This window comes from Aythya marila (genome assembly GCF_965140915.1).
Source record: "Aythya marila genome assembly, chromosome: 7".
In the NCBI taxonomy this organism is placed as follows: domain Eukaryota; kingdom Metazoa; phylum Chordata; class Aves; order Anseriformes; family Anatidae; genus Aythya; species Aythya marila.
In genome coordinates this window covers 19,101,673-19,121,836 of record NC_139048.1, presented here as the reverse complement: position 1 = coordinate 19,121,836, position 20,164 = coordinate 19,101,673, and the positions used below count along the sequence as shown (strand labels likewise).

The 20,164-nt window shown below is 41.5% G+C and overlaps 1 protein-coding gene across 1 annotated transcript; it reads right to left on the bottom strand.

Moving 5' to 3' along the window:
* Positions 1-2,873: 2,873 nt before the first annotated feature.
* On the bottom strand, positions 2,874-18,974 carry RBP3 (retinol binding protein 3; the record flags this gene model as incomplete). Its single annotated transcript, XM_082765271.1, has 4 exons — positions 2,874-3,202; positions 5,022-5,164; positions 8,158-8,348; positions 15,927-18,974. 4 exons carry the CDS (start codon positions 18,972-18,974, stop codon positions 2,874-2,876), a joined length of 3,711 nt encoding a protein of 1,236 aa, XP_082621397.1.
* Between the last annotated feature and the right edge of the window lie 1,190 nt (positions 18,975-20,164).

Sequence of the window (20,164 nt, the reverse complement as noted above, 5' to 3'; positions counted from 1 at the left end):
AGGAAAAAAATGGAAATGTGTTTCTTTATCACAACCACACTCAGATTTTTGAAGAGTACGCATGTGCTTGTTTTTAGGAGTAAGTTTTCACTAATTCCTTAGTGAATCTGTGGGCTCCCTACAGACCACAGTTTGAAAATCACTGGTCTAGGGCAGTTTTTGTGGTGTGATCAAGGAAGACTGCATTAGAAGCACTCTCCAGAGAGCAAGAATGCAGCATTCTGTAGCAAAACAAACAAACAAACAAACCAAAAACAAACAAACAAACAAACAAACAAACAAAAACACAAGTAAGCTGGCTGCCGTTTCTTGGTTGGAGTCCTGTGAACTCTAAAAGGAGAAGGATCATACTGCTAGGAGGCCTGGTACACCAACTTCTGTCTTCGTTTCTTCAAAAGGAACATTATTAGAATTAACCATTAGAAAGTTGTTCTGGGTTGGATGGTAAGGAAATTGTGCTACAGACTGTTGAATGTCCATGTCAGCTCTGGAACCAGAAGGGATAAGTGTGATGGTTTCAATGTGTTTCCTGTTGTTTAAAGAGCTGGAAAGACACTTCAGTATTTACCAAGTCCATCCCCAAGACAACATCTGTCTAACTTTCTCATTTAAACCACAAATCGTGGATTTTCCATAACTGATTTTCATTTGTAATTTGGTGATGTTCTAGTCTTTCACTGCAGTGTAATTTTCTAAACAATTACTCTCTATTGAGAGAGCATTACAGCATTATTGATATCAAATGGATTCACCAGCAAATGCATTTTCTTTTTCTTTTTCTTTTTTTTTTTTTTTGACTGTATCCCAACTGTTAAACATTTATTATTCATAAGTACTTATCATATTACTCAGGCGAAGAAATTATTTATTATTTGTGCCCATTTGGTATAATTTTTGGTCCTTGAATGGATGGCTGAAGTTTTTAAATGTTGGGTTTGACAACCACTATTGTTTGTACATGACAGCACAACAGATTGTGTTTAGGAAAAAGGAAGCAGTATATTTGGATCATTTAGATATTAAAGAGACTTAAGAGACATTAGAAGAAATACATCAGTGTTGTTTACTCATTCATGACTAATCCAGTCTTTTCCATATTAAGTATCTTTAATATTCTTCATACATATATCACTTTACACAATATACTGTATGAGTTTTAATCCATTTAAATGGTTCTGCAAAACTGAGAAATTCAACAACTGGCTACTGCATAAAAATCAGAATACGAAAATGACTCAAAAGAGCCCAGGTTAGTGATCACACCAAATGTAACTGGGAAGATAAACAAGTAGTAAAAAAGATGGAAAGTCTACTTTGTTGTTAACATTATTTCCTGTAAATACTGAAAGAGATTCTCTGCAGCTAGATGTTTAAACATGATTCATAAAAAATGGCAGTTACTTACAAATGAGCAAGCAAACAGCAATGTGTGACTACTACTGTCTCTAACTGACAGAATTTGGGGGGACCATTTTCCTAAGCTTAATGCCTTACAGGTGGTATTTTTCTAAGACAAAGAATGTTGAGATCTAGATTAGAATTATATGTATTTTTAAATCATTACAGAGACATACAGTTAGAAAGAATTGTAATGATGACAAGGAATGTAGGGCATTGATTAGGTTCATGTGAATAATATGAGCTGTTAGTTCACATTATCAACCCTGTTATTTGCCCTGAAATACACTATCAGTTAATAACTAGCTTGTTATCATGGTGCAAAGGATATTTCTTTGCTTTCCTCTGGTCTTTGGAGTAGGGCACACAACCATCTGTTTTTAGGCTTTAGTAAAAGCATGATTCTTTTTCCTCAGTGTTGATCTGAGCACTGGGTTAGTCAATGTACTGCCTTTTCCCTCCTCATTTCCCATCCCTCTGCCGGATACTAGGGGAGAAGCAGACATGCACCAGGAATCTGGGCAACCCTGACAAACTGGGAAAGATTATTTTTGGTACAACTAACGATGAAACGGAGAAGACACTTAGCTCTTGCAGTTTGGAAAACAGACACTCACAACTACTGTTAATTCTGCTTTAAGATGTGTGAATGGGAATGTGCACATTTTCCAAAGGAGCAGATGTGCATTTTCTATCTTTGCATGAATGCTTTGAGGTGGCCCACATGTCTTCAATACTGAGCTGGGATTTTCTAAGGAACCAAAGGAAATCTCTGTGATCTGGAGCTAAATCTAAGACAGACAGTGTAACAACTAACATTTACATTTCAAGCCAGGAGAGAAATCCAGAAACCCCGCTGAATTATCCAAGTATCTCAACCATGCTGAGAAAGAGTTGGATTCCTCAGAACAGGGTGAAAATGCCACATGTTGAAAAGGGAGTCACTTAGAGCTATGTACAGGGAAATGATGACTATAGAGATTGAACCCAAGTTCCTACTCCTTTTTGTCTGTGGAGGTGGCTTTCTTCTCCAAGACACTAGGTTACTAGAAAATTAACACAAAAAAATGAGACTTTGGTGTGAAGCCTCCATTCTAAGAACTGAAATCCACTTCTGCTATCCAGAAGAGTACCATTCCTGAGGCTTGTGAATTATTCTGTATAGCAGAAAGGCCTTAAAATAATTTCTCCTGTGGGAACTGAGCTCTTGTGCAGTAAACAACCCATCAAGCCAGACAGATAATGCATAGAAAAACACCTGTGCCCTGCACATTCCCTTACATGCAAATGCACACACACACACAGAGTGAGATTTTGGGGGTATCATTTTTGCATCAGTTACCTAAATTATGGCTAAATACTGTTCTGGGCTCCCCAAACCGTTATTGGTTCAGCTCCTGAGACTGTAAGTCCCCTCAGGCTTCTTTGAAAATTACAGCCTACCTTTTTTTCTAGGAGCACGTGCCCCTGCTGGGCTATCTAGAGCTGTGCAGGTGAGCACTGAGCATCTCCTTTGCTTTGATAAGTGCTGTTGCAGCCGGTGTTTCCATGTGAGGAGGCACCCCTTTCCCTTCCCAAGAAGTGCTCTCTGCAGAGATGACTGATCTGGAGGTGGGGATAATGATGTAGAAATTGGTATCATCTACTTGGTATGTCTGTGGGGAATGGGAGCCACCACTTGTCTGTTCCCCAATGATGAGAGCTCTGCCCAGCCTCTTCATTATGGATACAAACTCCTCAGCAGCTCCAGATGTCACAGCACTGGTGAGGATTACCAGACCTTTCTGAGACCCGTACCTCTCCCCTGCCGGAAAGGACAAAAAGCATCACAAAATGTGTCCATTTTCAGAGATTCGTTACCATAACTAAGCCAAGATACACTTCTTTCCTTACTTGCTATTAACAACCAAAGAAATTTTAAAATATACTTTTCAACTATGATGTTATTAGAGCACTTTTTTTTTTTTTCTTTTTCCTTTTTTCTTTTTTCTCTGTAGCCCAGCCTTTGTACTGTAAAAAAGACTGTCACCCTATGCGGTACTCCTGAGCCATCAGTTTCTGGATATGAGTTCCAACAGCCGATGGTTACTACTGCTGGATCTCTGTGGCTTTTACTTCTACAGCAGCTCCTGGAGCTGTAGGATAGTCAGGCAAGGAAAGCAATCTTTTCCTTTGCTCCTGCAGGGTTACTCAAAGCTCAGCCAGCAGCATCTTCAGTTTCATTCTCATCCCTGCTCTAGGAACATGGCTGTCATAGTGCTTGGCCTGCAGACTACGCAGGCGGCATATTATGAAATTATAATTATAGTGGTTTCCCACAGGCTTTTTGTAGTCTATAAATGGAAGATGTTGCATGGCCTTTGTCCCAAGCCCTTCAACAAATACCCTCATATTTTTGGGATGACATCCAAGTTATCTCATTCTCTTACATAAGCCAGCTGACAGGAGGAGTTTTCTTGCACCCTATTTTCAGTATATCTGAACACACTGGATACTTTTCAAGGGCTTAGTTCCCTTGAAAATGAAGCCAGTGTGTCATAACTGGGACCTGATAACTTGAAAGATAATCTAAACTGCTTCAAAAATGCCATTCTTTAAGTAAGTTGCAGTATGACATCTAATTCTCATACTAAATCATAAGAGAGGGGCCAATAGCATGGTAATTAATTTTCACACCATCTTTGGTCTTCTCATTTCACTGTAGATGTAATACCCATTAGAAGACCCTTTTCACGGTAGATATATATAATACAGGACCAGATCCAGCTCCTTTGAAGTTAGTATGTGTCTGCCTGTTCTCTTTGATGGGAACTGGAATGTGTCCATAGTAATCATACTCCCTTAACACAGCCCATCTCTAACTGCCTGGAAAAAAAAGATGGACACTGCAGCCTGCTACTGAGTTTAACCTTTTCAGCATGCTCCAAACCAATAACTGCAGACACCATGGTGGCACCTCTTTCAGTAGCTTGAAAGGGGAAAAGAATTAAAACCATTGTTTAAGGCTGTTTAGTACTCCTACTGCACTTTATGAGCAACAAAGAGCTTTGTTTCTGCATATAGCAGCGTTTCTTCAACTTCCATGGACAGCAAGGTGGGGAGCGACACACTGTCAAGTGCTCCACACTTACTCAGATGTGCAGAAGTTAGTGCTTCTCTTTGCTTTTGCATTCTCTGGACAAACTGGGCTATTGAGGGTGTTTTCATTTATTGAAATAGCATCTGATAGATCGCACAGGTAGGAAGTGAAGTGCTACATGTAAAACTATAAGTGAGTTTTGGAAGAGGTGTTACCAGAGTTTTAAGCAGCATGGGATTTATTTCTAATCTTAGCAACTTCTATAAGCAGTCATAACTGCTGTGTACTCTATTCAGCTAAGCTTCTGAGAACCAGTTTACAAACCTATGTGTCCAGTCTACCCCATTCCTAGGAGTTATTTATAAATTGCATTAAGGACAGGGCTGAGATGCACATTTTTGTTTTTACATTCTCTGCACAGCTTGAGCTAATTGCAGCAGGCGCTTTCACCAAATGAGTTATGGTGTCTAATGGTTCACTTTAAAATACACAAAGAGGAACCTCTGAAATGAAAAACTATTCTCAAAATAAATTGTCGTTTTACCTTTGAGCTGGGGCTGGGTCCATATTTCCTTTACTGAGTCACTGGGTCTGTCATAAACTTTGTCCAGGAGAATATGTTGTCCTTCATCAAAGAAGTATGAGCATAGGATTGGTATTGAAGTGGTGTCACCTCCAATATTGTACCTTTTCAGAAATTTAAGATATTAATAAAACAAGTAAAAATTTGTGGCAGATGACAAATCTTCCTTCCAATTTTTTTTTTTTTTCTTAACATCACTGCTGAAAGGGCTTAAAGCTACATTTTGATGCATTTACATTAATTCTCCCCTATCAACGTTGGCACATCTATCAGAGAAACAAAATCCCATCTAATAGACTGGGACTGTTATTGCCCACAGTTGGCTACAAAAGCAAACAGAACTCTGAACGGAATGTTTTTCTCTTGATTCAACCTGAGAAAAAAAAAAATAACAGAAAGTACACAAAAGCTTTTATTTGTAGAGAAACATCAGATTCTTTTTCTTCTTCTGATTTGAATATTGTTATATATTTGAATATTAGGGTTACATATGTACTCATACTTCCCATGTCATTAGTGATATTTAAAGGTAGACCCCAGTTTAAGCAACATCCAGCTGACATGGGTTCTTATTTCCTGCTGTACGCAATAAAAACTACTGGTATTTGGTACCTCATAAGAGCAGGCATTTGTTTTTGTGCCTAAAGACTTTTTTAGCTGCTAAATTTACAGCCATCATGTTTGAAAACTTGGTTCTAATTTCATTTCATATCCACGTCTGAAGATTAAAGTCACAGAAGTGCCTAAATGTCAGTGGAGAACCCCTGCTATGTATACACACAGCAGAGTACCAAATTATTTTTTGGCTGTCACTTCTCCCTGATAATAGAGCACATATGACACTGAAGTATTTGCACTTTGTTGACTATTGGGAGATAGCATGCAGTGATCTCCTGTTGTTGATGTTAGGAGTGCCTGGCACAGACATTCCAGCACAGACCTACTAGAAAGGGGTGTTTTGTCCAGTCCAGTCCATAACTAAGTTCTTCTCATCTCTGGGAAAGGATTAGACAACCCAGGAGATCTCTGTCCCAAACAGTGAAGATTCCTCATTTTTCTGCAGCATTTGGAAGCTGTGTGCTGGGCTCACACTGTGACTGCCCAGAGCTGGAATGAGCCTCTTTAGTGTGTCCTGGGGAGCGCTGTGCTGCCATGAGGTGCTGCTGCTACACGGCCCAGGAGGCAGCTGGAGCCAGCAGAGCCCAGTTCCTGCAGCTGCCATCCCAGCTGAAGAGAGTGGCAAGCAGCCAGCTAGCTAGCTGCATGGCTGAGGACAAAGCAGCTGTCTCTGCACAAGGTTAAGAGGCAGTGATCTGCTGAGTTATTGCCAAAAAAGCTGAGTCCTTCCACCTCTGTTGGTGGCATCGGACAGGGCAAGGTGGATGAGCACTGAAATTGGTTGTGTTCTTGGTGCAGTCACCCATCTCCAGGAGGATTTATTTGTCTGCTAGATGTAGCCTAGAACACATTATCTCCTCATGCACTTGGAAGGAAGGAAGGAGGTCTTTAAGGTACATTTCTGGGACCCCATCTAGCCTCAGTTATGCTGCAGTGCCAATCTCGGACAGCTGGCTGAGCAGCAGAGAGGCAAAAGTATGCAGGCAGTGTGAAGCCAGGCAGCAAAATGGCAGAGCTGCTGCCTGCCCTACAGTGCGCGTCTCACACAGACTTGAGCTGAAGAAGTCTACAAGATTTTGAGGGAAAAGCAAATGTCAAATATCTCCCTCCTCTGTGAATATTGAACATCAGTTTAGAGGCTTCTCTGATTATCAAACTTCTTGTCAAGAGAAAGAGACAGGGTGGATGACAAAGACAAGAAACATTTTGACAAGACAATAGAAATAGAGCAATGCTGGAGAGCTCTTCCTGTGACTCTCTAGGGCAGGGAAACTGGAGAAACTTTATTCAGTAATAACAACGGAGCAATTGTTAGAATTTTAGCTTAACTCTTGGAGGCAAGTTCTTCATTCACTACAGACTTCTTGTGTGACATTAGGGAAATGGTTTAGTTTACCAATGAGTCTCTTCTCTAAGCTGTGATATTTAAAAATAAGAAGCTTGTGATTGGCCAGGGAAGGGAACTTATAAGGTGAGAGACATCATTCATTATGGAAATGCAAAATGGAAATTATCAGCCTCCCCTTAAAATCATTGGATTGGTTTAGGTAGAATTTGAAAACATAAAATGCTTATGGTTCTTTTTACATGACTTCAGAGACTGAGTCTTTTAAATGCTCTCAACTCTGCTTTCTCAAAGGGCTAGAAATAAGAAAAAGTTGTTTGTTTGTTTGTTTGTTTTCTTTTTTTCTTTTTTTTTCTTTTTTTTTCTTTTTTTTTTTTTTTTAAGAAAAAAGAAAAAAACACCAAGGAAAGGACTATAATGACACCATTTGGTACCTAGGGCATGATGTTACCTTTGCTGCTTTGTTACCCCGGCCCTGGTTTGAGTTCTGATCTGAGAGAAAACTGGGGCAAGAAAGAGGAAAGTGCTGGTGCCATCTCAAGTCTATTGGAAGATGGCAGTATTAAGAGCAGGCATATGGTGCTGTAGCTTGCTGCAGCAAGAGTGCCACAGTATCTTGAGGCAATAGTGCCTTTAAGCCACCTTCGTGCTCTGCACAAGGACCATTCTGTACAGGGCCGATTGCCCAGCATAATTTGGCACTGAGGATATGGCAGACTAGATGCTGTAACACAGACTTATGCATGGGCTGTTTTTTGGACCATTCAATCACTTGACCACTGCCAGCAGTGAAGGATTTAATTAAAACAAACATATATAATTAATACAAGACACATGCAGAGTCAGATTAGAAAGAAATCAGAAAAAGAAAACAGATGTGACGTCCAGGATTGCATCCTGCAGCATAAACCCTAAATTTGCTTATTTAGTTTTAAACATGTCAAGTGATGGTACAATTTCTCTTGAGATATATTTCCCGACTGTTATTGTTTTCCTTGGCTGTTTTCCTTTTCTCATTTAATCCCAGCAATGTTAGGCTGTAAACAGGATAGCAAGCCATGTAAAGATAATTCACTGTTACAAATAAAATGCTGTTTTGAAAGAGGTTTGGTTATTTGCCATTCAAAGGTTTACCTCATGTCTATGATTAAAGCATCTGTATGAACAATTTTCTTCCAAACATGCTCTACCAGTAGGTCAGACACCTGGGTTAGAAGTTCGTAGTCTCCAAACATATCAAATCTCAGATGGCCGATGTTGTTTTCAAATACGTTTGTGTGGAATGAAAATTTAATCAGATCTTCAAATACTTCTGGGGAAGGGATCTGAAAGAGTTTGGAAAAAAACAGAACAAATCATTTGCTGGCACCAATAGCTTGGCATAAGTTTTAAAAGGAATTACGTGGGTCAAGTTTAGTTCAGGTGGGACATATGTGAGAAATATGACCAAGTCTGAAGTACAATAATGTAACAATATTAAGACTTCTGCATATTAAGCTTAGGTTAGCATGGGCTGCCAACCAGTACTGTTTGCCCAGTATTGGATGCCTTAACAGCATACACAGAATCCAGATCAGGCCCCCATTTGTCAAGGCTTAGCTTATTTTTCAAATATACAAGGGAAATCCTTGTGCCAGGGAAACTAAGAAGGCTACAAGAACAAGCCCAGGCCTGTAGCACAAATCATTATTCCAGATCTGCCACCTAAAAATTGCTTGCTTCCTTTCTCAAGAAGGCACTTGAGGCTTTTATAGTCTCATTGATTGGGCTTAGCTGACAAACAGCTGCTGGCTACAGGTGAGGCTGGCCCCAGCCCCTGTTAATGAACCAGTCCCTGTGACAAGGAGGAATCTCCTGTGTTGGGTATGTGCTGGGATACTCATGAAGTAGCCATGTGTTAAATCTCTTAAATGGTGGCTATGTGCCTAGAATTTCATGTGTTAAGCTGTGATTAATTTCATTTTGTTTATCTGGATGTTAGCAGACATTTTTTTCATAGCAATGTGTAGCCAAATAATAAAGTTGTCCTAATAACCCCTATATGCTTTGGAGACAGAATCTGCTCTCTTTGCCAAACTTATGTTTTGCATGCATATGTCTGAAAATGGAAGACCTTGCAGCTTAAGGAGATAAGGTTTTCAGATATAGGGGTGACCTAGAAGGGTGACCTTCTGCAGCATGGGCTTTTCTCCTCAGGGTTGCTGTGAAACTGATTTTATACTTGCTTTTTAATCAATTCCCCTCTGCTATATCTCAGCCCCAGACAATCCATGGTTTAATAGTGAAGAGAACAAAGAATTTGCAGTGTGTCATGTGCTAAAAGGTGCTCTCTCAATCCACAGTATGACCCAGAACTTGGGAGACATCTGTGTCTTCTGCAACTGAAGGAAGTCAGGCAACCTCCTGCCCTTCGTGCAGTGCCCTGGCCTGGGGTCTGTGCCAAAAGCACCTCTGCCGCTGCAGGCAGAGGGTTTCCAAGCTGTGTGGATGCAACTGTACTTGACATAGCTCAAACACATTCCCTTTACCTGAGGGAATGTTAGCTACCATATCACACTTCTGGCTGCCCTGGGCTTCTTCATCATTCAGTGCCTTCTGTATGCCAGAATTTCAAGAATTACTTCAAAAGTTCTGTTGGCCAGTAGTTGTTGATCTAGTGGTGAGAGCAAACTTGACTGAGCCCTTTCCTTTACTTTCTTTCTCACTGTACCTTGTGAAAATAACCACTGCATCTGGACTGTAAACATATCAGTCCAAGCTGCTGAGTTTGTCATTTCCAATCCACTTCCCAGTGACAGCAATGCTACTTGATCTGCTCGCTGTACTTTGATTAACAAATCGCAGTTTTGAAGAATACATCCAGCATGCACTGCGTTGTTCTGACAGAGCTTATTTCTAGTTCAGAGGTACTGGTCCCCCCAGGAGAAAAACTCATCACTCATTGGTAACATACAAATAAAACTGATGTGGTACTTTCAGCCACTTACCAATGATATTTTAATGAAACACGCACATTTCTTTCCTCTTTCTCATACAATAATTGCTAGATGCACACCCAGAAGCATGTTGATTAGGAATAACCTCTCAGTCTATGCCTGGTAATTTTTTTCTACTACTTTTTTTTTTTTTTTTTTTTTTTTTATGCGCTGTATCACATCTTGTGTTGCTATCTCTCACAAATTCATTACAGATTTCAAGGTAAGTTTCCCTTAGAGCACATCTCTTGGGCTAAAATGAATACACAATGAGCTAAAAAAAAAAAAAAAAAAAAAAAAAAAAGAGAAAGTATGAAAATACATCTATTCCAAAGGCTCTGATTGAAAGTCAGACAAGAATCACTCAGTAAGCAATTTTCTTAAAAAATAAAAAACACAAAACAACAAAAACAACCAAACAACCACCACCACCACAACAACAACCATTTTAAGTAAAAGAGGGGAGGAGGCTGAGACTGACAGTAGAGGGTAATGGTCCTGGAAAAACCCAGGTTCATGACACTGGCTGATGGGCCACGTGCTGCTGGTACTTACAGAGGTGAGTCTAGCTTCAGAGACCAACCGCGTACTCGCCTTTGAAAGGCAAGGCTCTGCTTGCAGGTCAAGAACAAGCTGGGACAGGATGCAGCTGAGACTAAGATCCTGCTGGTCAGTTAGGCAGTGTTTACAAATGACTTGCTGGTTAAATATAAACCCTCAGGTGCCTTAGTAAGAACACTATAAGCAATGTGGCTAGACTAAAGGACCTCCAAGCTAACGCCACTTAAGCCAAGAAGAATTTCTTTTGGTTAACTATATAGAGTCTCCAGCTCTGTTCTGCAATTGCCTTCCACATGTGTGTGGCCTAACTGGAACAGACAGTGTGACACAGAATAGGATTTAGATTGCTGCCCTGCGACTCATGCATGGGGTTTTATCACTGGCTCTACTACAGACACATACCCCAGCCATGGGCAAACTACTTTTCCAGCCGCACCTCTCTTCCCTCTATTCTTCCCTTTCACATCTCCCCTAAATTGTTTTGTTTATCTTGATGGAAACTGTATTTTCATAGCTAATTATATACTGACCACTGTACTGTAACTCTTCTCCATTAAGGTTGCTAGTGCTGTCAGCCTCCGGGTTAAAATGCTATAAGCCAACATACCTGGGCCATTGCAAATCTGGAGGCTGGTTTAAGAACCATGAGATTTTGGGGAAGTAGGGGTTGTTGCTCCTTTCTTTCTCAGAATAGCAATGGGTATCTTTGTTCACCCCCACAGGCTGAAAGGGTACCATCCATTTTAGTAGGTTCCCTAGCAAAAGGACTGAGCAGGACCAGCAATATCCCTGACAGCTGCCTCTCAGTTGCTCTTAAAAACAACCAGTGATTGAGATTACGTGTTCTTCTCCAGGCAATCCGGTCTAGCACGTCACTAGCCTCACTATTATAAGGATGTTCCTAACATCTTGTGTAAACAGTCTAAGTCTGCTACTTTCTACAGTTTAAGTGCATTACTTCTTGGCCTATTCAACATGGGTAAGGAAACAGATTATTCTTTTCATATTTGAAACAGCTTCTTATGTACCTGAAGACTGTTTTCGTATATCCCCTCAGTTTTATTTTCTCCTGAATAAACAACTCAAATCCTTTAATCTTTTTCAAGATAACTCTTACTCAACTCTTCTCTTTATTCATTTTCCTCTTCCCTGGGCCTTCCCCATCAGAGACACAACTTTCCAAAAAAGCATTGCCCAAGATTGGGCACAGTGCATTCCAGCCGAGGCTTCTGTAGAGCCGAATATAGCAGAAGACTTCATGCATTTCACTGATTATTTTCCTGCTTATCCAACCCATTTTGATGATGATTATTTTTTACTGTGACAACTTGATTCTGTGAACTTGTGCTCACATTGTGGACTCTGAAGGACTGATATACTTCTGTGCAGGACTCCTTCTAAACAAGCCATTTTCCTCCCAGCATTGTGCAGCTGATTATTCCCACTCTAGAATCTGTGCAAAAACCTTGCTTGTGCTCTTACTTAACCTCATCCCACTTTTCACAGATAATTTATCCAGTTTTTCCAAAACCATAGCTTTGAATTCTTATTCTGTCCTCTGTTGCACCCGGACAGCCAGGATGGAGAGGTTACCATAAGCAAAAGCTGAAATGCTCTGGAAAGGATTAAATGAGGTTATTTAAGGCTTTCAGTCCACACTGAGGAGCTCAGGGCAGAGGGAGAAGCTCTCACAGCAGATGGCGCTGCACAGCGACCTGTCAGCCTGCTCTGACGACATACGGCTCCAAACACACTCACTGCAAGTCAATGAGCAAGAGTTTAAAGCATTGTTGTTTTCTTGCCTGGAATAACCTGGAAGATTACATTGGAAAACATGACTCATGGATAAGTTTTGATTTTTCATCTAAAGCGCATTGAAATTCCATAAAACTAATGGGCAAATCTACTGTAACACTGATGGCAATGGCAAAAAAATGAGCATAAACAGATCTCTTTGGTGGGATTGTTGTAACTGCAAATGTAGGTGTATTGAGCTTCATTATCAGGGTCAAAAGATGAAAGGTGCTAGCAAAATAACAAAACTGATTAACAAAATGCCATTTTCTTCTCTGCAACAAATATAAGAGGCAAGCAAAAGGTGAAAAGTCAAAGTTAGTTCCGCTGACTACTGTGGTTATGTTATAAATCAGCATCAGAAAGGCCCACAACATTTTTTCTACCTGTTAGTGACAGATGTAGCAATTTGTTTACCCATCTTGACACTCTGAGGCTGAGTATTTTGTTTTAGTTGTTAATGGAGGCATAAAAGCAAGCATACTCATTTCTGGGGGGATGCCTGTAACTATTACCTCCATCAGCACAGCAGAATCTCTGCTATAGGTATTATTTATCCATGAAAATTGATTCTTCAAATGAAGGAACAGCTTTTCCTTATAAAAGATTCCTTTTTATCTTTTACTAGGGAGGTACAGTGCAGTGGGGAGACTTTCTTCATCAATTTCATCTGCATTTCTAAAACATTAGCACAGAAATTCCCTTAGGTGTGAAGACTACATTAAAAAGATTTGGGCATCATCAAGGGGCCGCAAGAGTCACTCAGGGAGGGGCTTGTCACTTGAAGCTGACATAACATATTTGCCAAAATCAGGCAGCAATTCCTCTACAGGTAATCTACAATACTCAGATATTCATGAGTACATGGAAAGGAAGGTGTGATGGGAGAGATAGACAAACAGAGGAATAAGAAGCGAGGATTACAGAAGTGTTCATCACCGTGTTTACAGAATTCTGCCTTACAAGCAAAAGGCAATTTTCTGTTTCACAAGCAGTATATGCAACATGTGCCTCTGGGAAGTCTGACTTCAGAAAGTGGCATTTATGCAGCAGAGTGCTCCGGCTAGCATCGACCTTGCTGCTGTCACAGAGGAGACATATTCACTACCCAGTATTATGCTTCAGCAGCTGTTCTACTACAGTAGATGCAAAGGTCTGCATTTCACTTGTCTGTCTCTTATGTCCCATTCCATCCCTCCTGCAGTTACTCATCTTCGCTTTCAGTTAATTGTGTTAAAATCCAACTGTCAAGGGAAAGGTTGGTTTGGAAGGTTGGCAGCACAAGAGAAAAAATACCTCTTAGATCATTAAGGTGTAAGCATAGTACAGATTAAATAGCCACCGTGTCCTGTTTGAGACTGCCAAAAAAAAAGAAAAAAAAATAATAAAAAAAAAAGAATTTATAAATGCATTTAGTGCCATGTTCTAAGCTTCACTGCAATCTTACGGCATGTGCTTTCTGCAGTATTGGTATGGGGCATTTTCTGAACTGATTCATAGAAAACATTCCTCTTGGCTCTGCAAAAGCAAGGCAGAAACAATTATCCTGTAAGGCGAGTCAAGAAGATACAGGGACACCAGGGACACTGTAGGGAAAAAAAAAAAAAAAAAAAAAAGAGGAAATGAAAGTACTTTTGCTGCCCAATGCTCTGTGGAATAGGTGAATTTTCTTCTATCACAGGGAAAAACCTTTATGTCAAGTCTTAGTTCACTCACCGTCTTCTGCCTTAAAATATTTTAACACCACTTTCTTGTCTCTCTCCATCCCAGTTTCCTCAAGCAATGTGAAAGGATGCATACCTCCTTGGTAGCTATTCTAGTTCCATAAGAGACCCATGCTTTTCCTCCGCTGTTTATTTATTATTCCTCCATAAAGAAATCTTAGTTTAGTCCTAATTTTCATTCACACTGCTGTGATTTCTTTCTGGTGGATAATAATATAATTTTATAATAATAATAATATATAATAATAATTTTCTAGTAATTTTTCTTTACAAAGAGTTCAGATAAAAAGTGGCATTAATTAGCATAATGACATTTGCTCATTAGCTCATTAGCTCTATCAGGATCAGAATTTCATACCATGTAAAAAATAAGACTTGTCCTGTACATTCTGTTCTCAACTTTCAAGGTCTGAATAAAGTAAGTAAGGTCTGAATAAGTAAAAATACACAGCAATATCCATTAACAGCCTTCAGCAAATATGGTGACTAAGTTGCAGGATAGGTCCACTTTGTAGGATGAAGAGAAATTTATATCAGTGCTAATATGCTGCTAATAATTTAATAGGAGGGGGAGAGTAATGGAATTTAAAAAAGAAAAATTTATTTATTTATTTATTTATTTATTTATTTTTGCTTAGAGGCATGAATGGAGCCAGCATCTCTTGGTTATCAAACTTGAATTGAAAAAATGTCCTCCCCTGGAAATACTTAGACTTTGTCCTTGACATTATTGTTGGAGATAATACCACAAAGCTCTTGCCCACCTTAATTCATGCATGCCAAAGACTTCAGAGGGTGGAAGCCTGCAAATTTCCTCCCCCAGGAAACATTTAATAGTTACCTGACACTTGGTATACTCTGGTTCATTGCAAAGGCAAATGCATTCTCTTCAAAAAGTAATTTTATGAGTCCCTTGGGAAAAGTCTCTGATAGCCACGCTGGAGCAGTAGTCAGAAAGGAGCTAACTCCATCCAAGAAAGGGATCAGGTTATCCTAACCCTCCTTTTAATTTGAATGTGGAATTTTAACAAGTGCTCCTGGGAGCTCCCTCCAGCACAACAATGAACAAGAAAGATTGCCAAGACAGACCAATGTATAAATAGCCAGGCTCAGAACAAAGCGCAGACTGTTATGCAAACCATGCAGCAAAGGCAAAAGTAGATTATTAAAAATCAATTTCTCCCTGGGGCCACCTAACTTCCACCCAGATACTTCTTCCAAAGTATTTCTAGGTCACTGGGAAACTGTCTGATGTTGAGCATGAGATACAATCAGAACAACTTTCCACTGTCACTACAAAAGGAGTTGCTTGTTGTTCTAGTGTAATAGAATTAGAAATCAGGTATGGCAATCTTATATATAAAAATCCATTGCAAAGTATGGGGCAGTGTGTTTTGCAGGTCTATGCATTTACTCTGGACCAACCACATTTTTCTCAGATTACAAACTCAGTTTGTAACCAGTGGGTTTCTGCATTAATTTATTACAGCTTGAAAAGCCGTACTACTCTTCTATGATCACGGAGATGAGATATTTTCACTGTAACAGGGAAGCCCTGCATCAGTATCTTTTCTTGTGGTAGCCACAGAAAGAGATCCACAGCCTGAAGGCCATTGTCCCCAGAAAGTATGCATCCAGAACTACCACCTACTAACACAAGCTACTACCCTGGTTTGCCTTAGTGTCAGAGAGAATTCTGTCTCCAAAACCCACTGAGGCACAGGCTTCTTTAATGGATACAGGTAAATCCTGATGGGTTGATGATACGGTTTAGAAACAAGGTAAGATATCTGACTCAGTGCTCCCATTATAACTGGCATCAGTATAGCTGGTTACAGGAGAACTGTACCTGTTTTGGCATGATTCCTGGGATGTTGTCCTTGGCATGTTCAGGGATGTAGAGTATTTTGAGGTGTTCATCATCAGAAAGAGCTTGCAGGTTGGCAGTCACCTTCCTGGCCAACTCCTCTTCTGAATTAATCCTTTTATAATTTCCTTTGTTGATATTCTTGGTGAGATTGGATGCTATAATGGCCCCAATGTCCACAAAAGCATAATTTTCTGCCACAAGTTTACCTACAGTTTGAAGTGTCTGTGGCACCTGGGCACGCAAGTTGGCAATGTGCTGGGCTACAGCCATGGCTTCACTGGCTTGGATGGTGATGTGTGGCTCCACCCCAGACACACTCCACACTTTGCCAGTGACTGGGCTGAGCACCACTTGGCTGGGGATGGAGGCATACAGGGAGCTATTACCAACACGATAAATGCCCACTGAGAGGGAACCTCCTACTGTGGGCTCACCGATAACTGTGGCCCGGTGTAGATCCTTCATAGAGCGAGTGAAGGCTTCAGCTGCTGAGCCACTCATATGGCTTGTGAGGATGTAGACATCCTTGAGGGAGCCATATCTCTTGCCAGTCACCTGAGGAAGAGTCCATACCTCAGTGCTGCGGGAGGTACTACGATCGAAGACAGTGTAGAGGTGTTGCCGAGGCTCAGGCTCAAAGAAGTAGGAACAAAGTATTGGGACAGCAGTGGAGTAGCCACCTGTGTTGTACCTCATGTCAATAATCATGGCATCTGTGTCAACCAGTTTGTTCCACACCATCTGCACGAGCTGAGGCCCAATGGCCTTCACTGTTTCTGCCTCAGCCATCATATCAAAGCGAAGGTAGCCCAGGTTGCCTGGCAGTACCTCAATTTTGAATAGCGCCTCAATGATATAGCTGAGCTCCTCAGGGCTGGGAATCATGTTGGGAAGCTGTTCTTCTGGTGTTGGTTCCACATGGCTGTGGAAAACATGAAGCCGATGGTCTCCTGAGGCCTCCTGCAAGTCACTGGTAAGCTGGGAAGCCAATGTCTCAAAGTCTACAGCTGATCGATAACCTCCTTGGGCCCGTTTGGTGCTGAGCATAGCACTGGCCTTCCCAGCCACTTCTGGGATGGCATAATGAGCTTCTAGGAGTTGCCCAGTACTTTCCAAAAGCACCCCCATCTTCCTGTGAAAAGCTAGCACCTCTTCAGCCTTCTCCAGCGCGTCCTCAGCCAGCACTATGGCATCAGGCACAACTCCTCCGCCCATCCAGCGTTCTCCATGGTTGTCAATGAAGGTGATAACTGGTACTGTGATAGTTAGGCCACGGGTTATTCCCTGCTCAGGCTGCAGCAGAGGGAACGTAGAGGTGTGTGAGAGGCTGCCTGCTGTGATCTCCCCAATCAGTGTGGCGCGGCCCAGGGACTGCATGAGGTAAGCAAACTCCTCAGCAGCTGTAGCAGTGTGGTGGCTGGTGAGCAGGTAGACGCCCCGCCGAGCTCCGTAGGGCTGGGCCAGCAGTTCTGCCCGGCTGTTGTGCTCCTGTGTGTGGTTGGTGCGCCTGTCGTAGGTTGTGAAGAGATGGACAGGGCCTACAGCAGGGTCTTGGAAATAGGAAAGTAGCACAGGCACAGCAGAGGAGGAAGGGCCTCCAGGGTTGTAGCGTAGGTCCACAATCAGGTTCTCTGTATTTTGGAGGGGCTCCCACACTTTTTTTACGATGTAAGGTCCCAGTTTAGCAAGCACAGAGGCATCAGCAAACTCATCGAAGCGCATGTAGCCCACATTGCCTGGCAACACTGACACCTTGAAGACAGTATCCACCAAAGCATGCAGCAGTTGCTCATTGTCAGGCAAGTTGGCTGCCACTGCAATTGGTGTCTCAGCAGGGGGGGCAGCAGTTTCACCTGGCATCATGACTCGGACCAACAGGCGAGGGTCCTCGGATAAGGTCTGCATCTCAGTGTTGAGCTTGGTGGCCAGGTCCTCTGCTGACTGCACAGAAGAGAAGTCAGAAGTGGTGAGGTGCCGCAGAAGCACTGGCACCCGCTCCACTAAGCTGTAATAGTCCTTTAATATGTCTATGAGGCGGGTTAGGGTGCCAGGCACTGCTCTGCGCACTGCCAGGATGTCCAAGGATTTCTGCAAGGCTTGCTCTGCCTCAGTAGCCACACATGGCATCACCCCATTAACCTCCCAGCTCTGCCCACCCCCACTCAAGGGGCTCACAGACCGTGACACAGGAACCATTAGATAAAAATTAGATAGGCCAATACGCAGTTTCTGGATGTCCAGTGATCCCCCAGCTGTCTTCTCCCCAACAGTGATAGCTCTGTTCATGTGCTTGAGGATGTAAGCCACATCTTCAGCCACTCCTGTGGTGTGGCGGCTGATCAAAACAATGACATCCTTTTCTTTGCTGTACCTCTCTCCCAACACTTTTGGCAATGTCCATATCTCTGTGGTGGTGTTGGAGTGCCGATTGTATACAGTCTCAACATGCAGCATCTTGTCTGCTTCATGCAAGTATGAGATGATGAAAGGAAGTCCGGAGATCTGTCCTCCAGTACTGTGACGAAGATCTATCACCAGGGCAGATGTATTTATTAGCGTCTTCCACACCTTGTCCACAAGAAAAGCTCCAACTTTCTGCACAACATCCTGTCCTATGATATAATCAATCCTCAGGTAGCCAACATTGCCCTCCAGCTTGTCATATACAATCACATGCTCAATAAGACTCAGGAGTTGTTCACGAGTGGGGGAAGCCTCAGTTTCTTTTTCAGGAGAGGCATGTGGTGATGGCTCGTAGGAAATCACCAGTCTTGGGTCATTCAGAGCACCTTGCACTCCAGCTGTCAAGACGCTGGCCAGCAGTTTTGGATCTGAGATGTCCAGGATCTCCCCACTCTTGATGGCTTGTTCGATGGCTTCTTGCATTCCCACTAGGTTTTCAGGATAGCAGTAGTTATCTAGTAGAACTTTAGCCATGTCCAGCACTAGAGTTGGCTGAAAAATTTCCTCAGCTGATATGCTGCACATAATCAGAGAATAAAATAGGAAAAAATGTGTTCTGAACATTTTGTACTTGTATGGAATAAAAAATAAAATTGTATTTAGGAAAGAAGTCAGAAGCTCTTATCTGTCAGGATGAGCATAGCTCTCCGCTGACCCTCTGTGAATCACACTGAATTCCCTGTGATGATTCCAGGTGCACTGAACAGATAAAAATCTTTTATCTGCATTAAACCTTTAATCTCATTAAAATGGAGTGCATCATCCAAAGTGCACCAATAGATGAAGTTCAGCTTCTTGCTACTTTACAGACCTCTTATGAAACAGCAACAAACTTCAGTCATCAAGGAACATTTTTCTGGCAGTTAATTGTTTTCAAAAAATAATGCATTGCCTGTTATAAACTGGACCTGGCTTATCCTGACAGTGAATTGCTTAAATCCAAAACTTTGATTTTAACCACAATTAGAACAGCAGTCATCCAGTCTTTTAGAATTATTTATGAAAAGCTTATACCAGAAGATTTTTTCAGTGACTTAGTTGTATCAATATTTAATATTTTTCAAAAGTTGTTGACAATACATTGTCTTTGGTGTTTTCCAGTCTGTGCTGCAAAGAACTGTTTTTTCATTCTCACTAAAGTCTCCAAATAAGGAACTCCAGACATTTGGAACAGCTCATAAAATCCAAGGTAATGACAGCCTGTTAATTTCTGTGCTGAGAATTGCCAGCATTTTAAACAGGACTTTGAAATACATTTGCTTCAACATAATGCAGCTAAATGTGAGGTGACTTTAATCTTCATAATTTGCACTCAATTAGGATTTACTTGTAATACCATTGAGTAACATATGGTCATGTCTGATGACAGCTCCCAGCCAATGGACTTTAGGCTCAACATACTAAAATAGAACGTGGGGGGTTGTTTTCTTCTGCTCACAATGTATTTGAGACCCTATTGTACTAAGAGTTTGAAAGAGGATCAGAATATGCGGGATGCAGCTGCAGGCTGTACCCATGTGAATTGTCAACACTCTGAGCTCCAGTATTACATGCCAAAGGCATACAAGAACAGATTCTTGGCTTTAAGTCTCAAAAGAGCTGCTACCCCAGCCATTCTGGTTGCTGGAGGTGGCTGTAGGAATAGACAAGGGCATGTGGGAAGGGCACGGTTTTGCATTGCTTTCAAAATGTCACTTGCTGCTACATATGAATACATGTGGAGGGGACAGTTTAGAGATGGCCTGCCCCAGCTG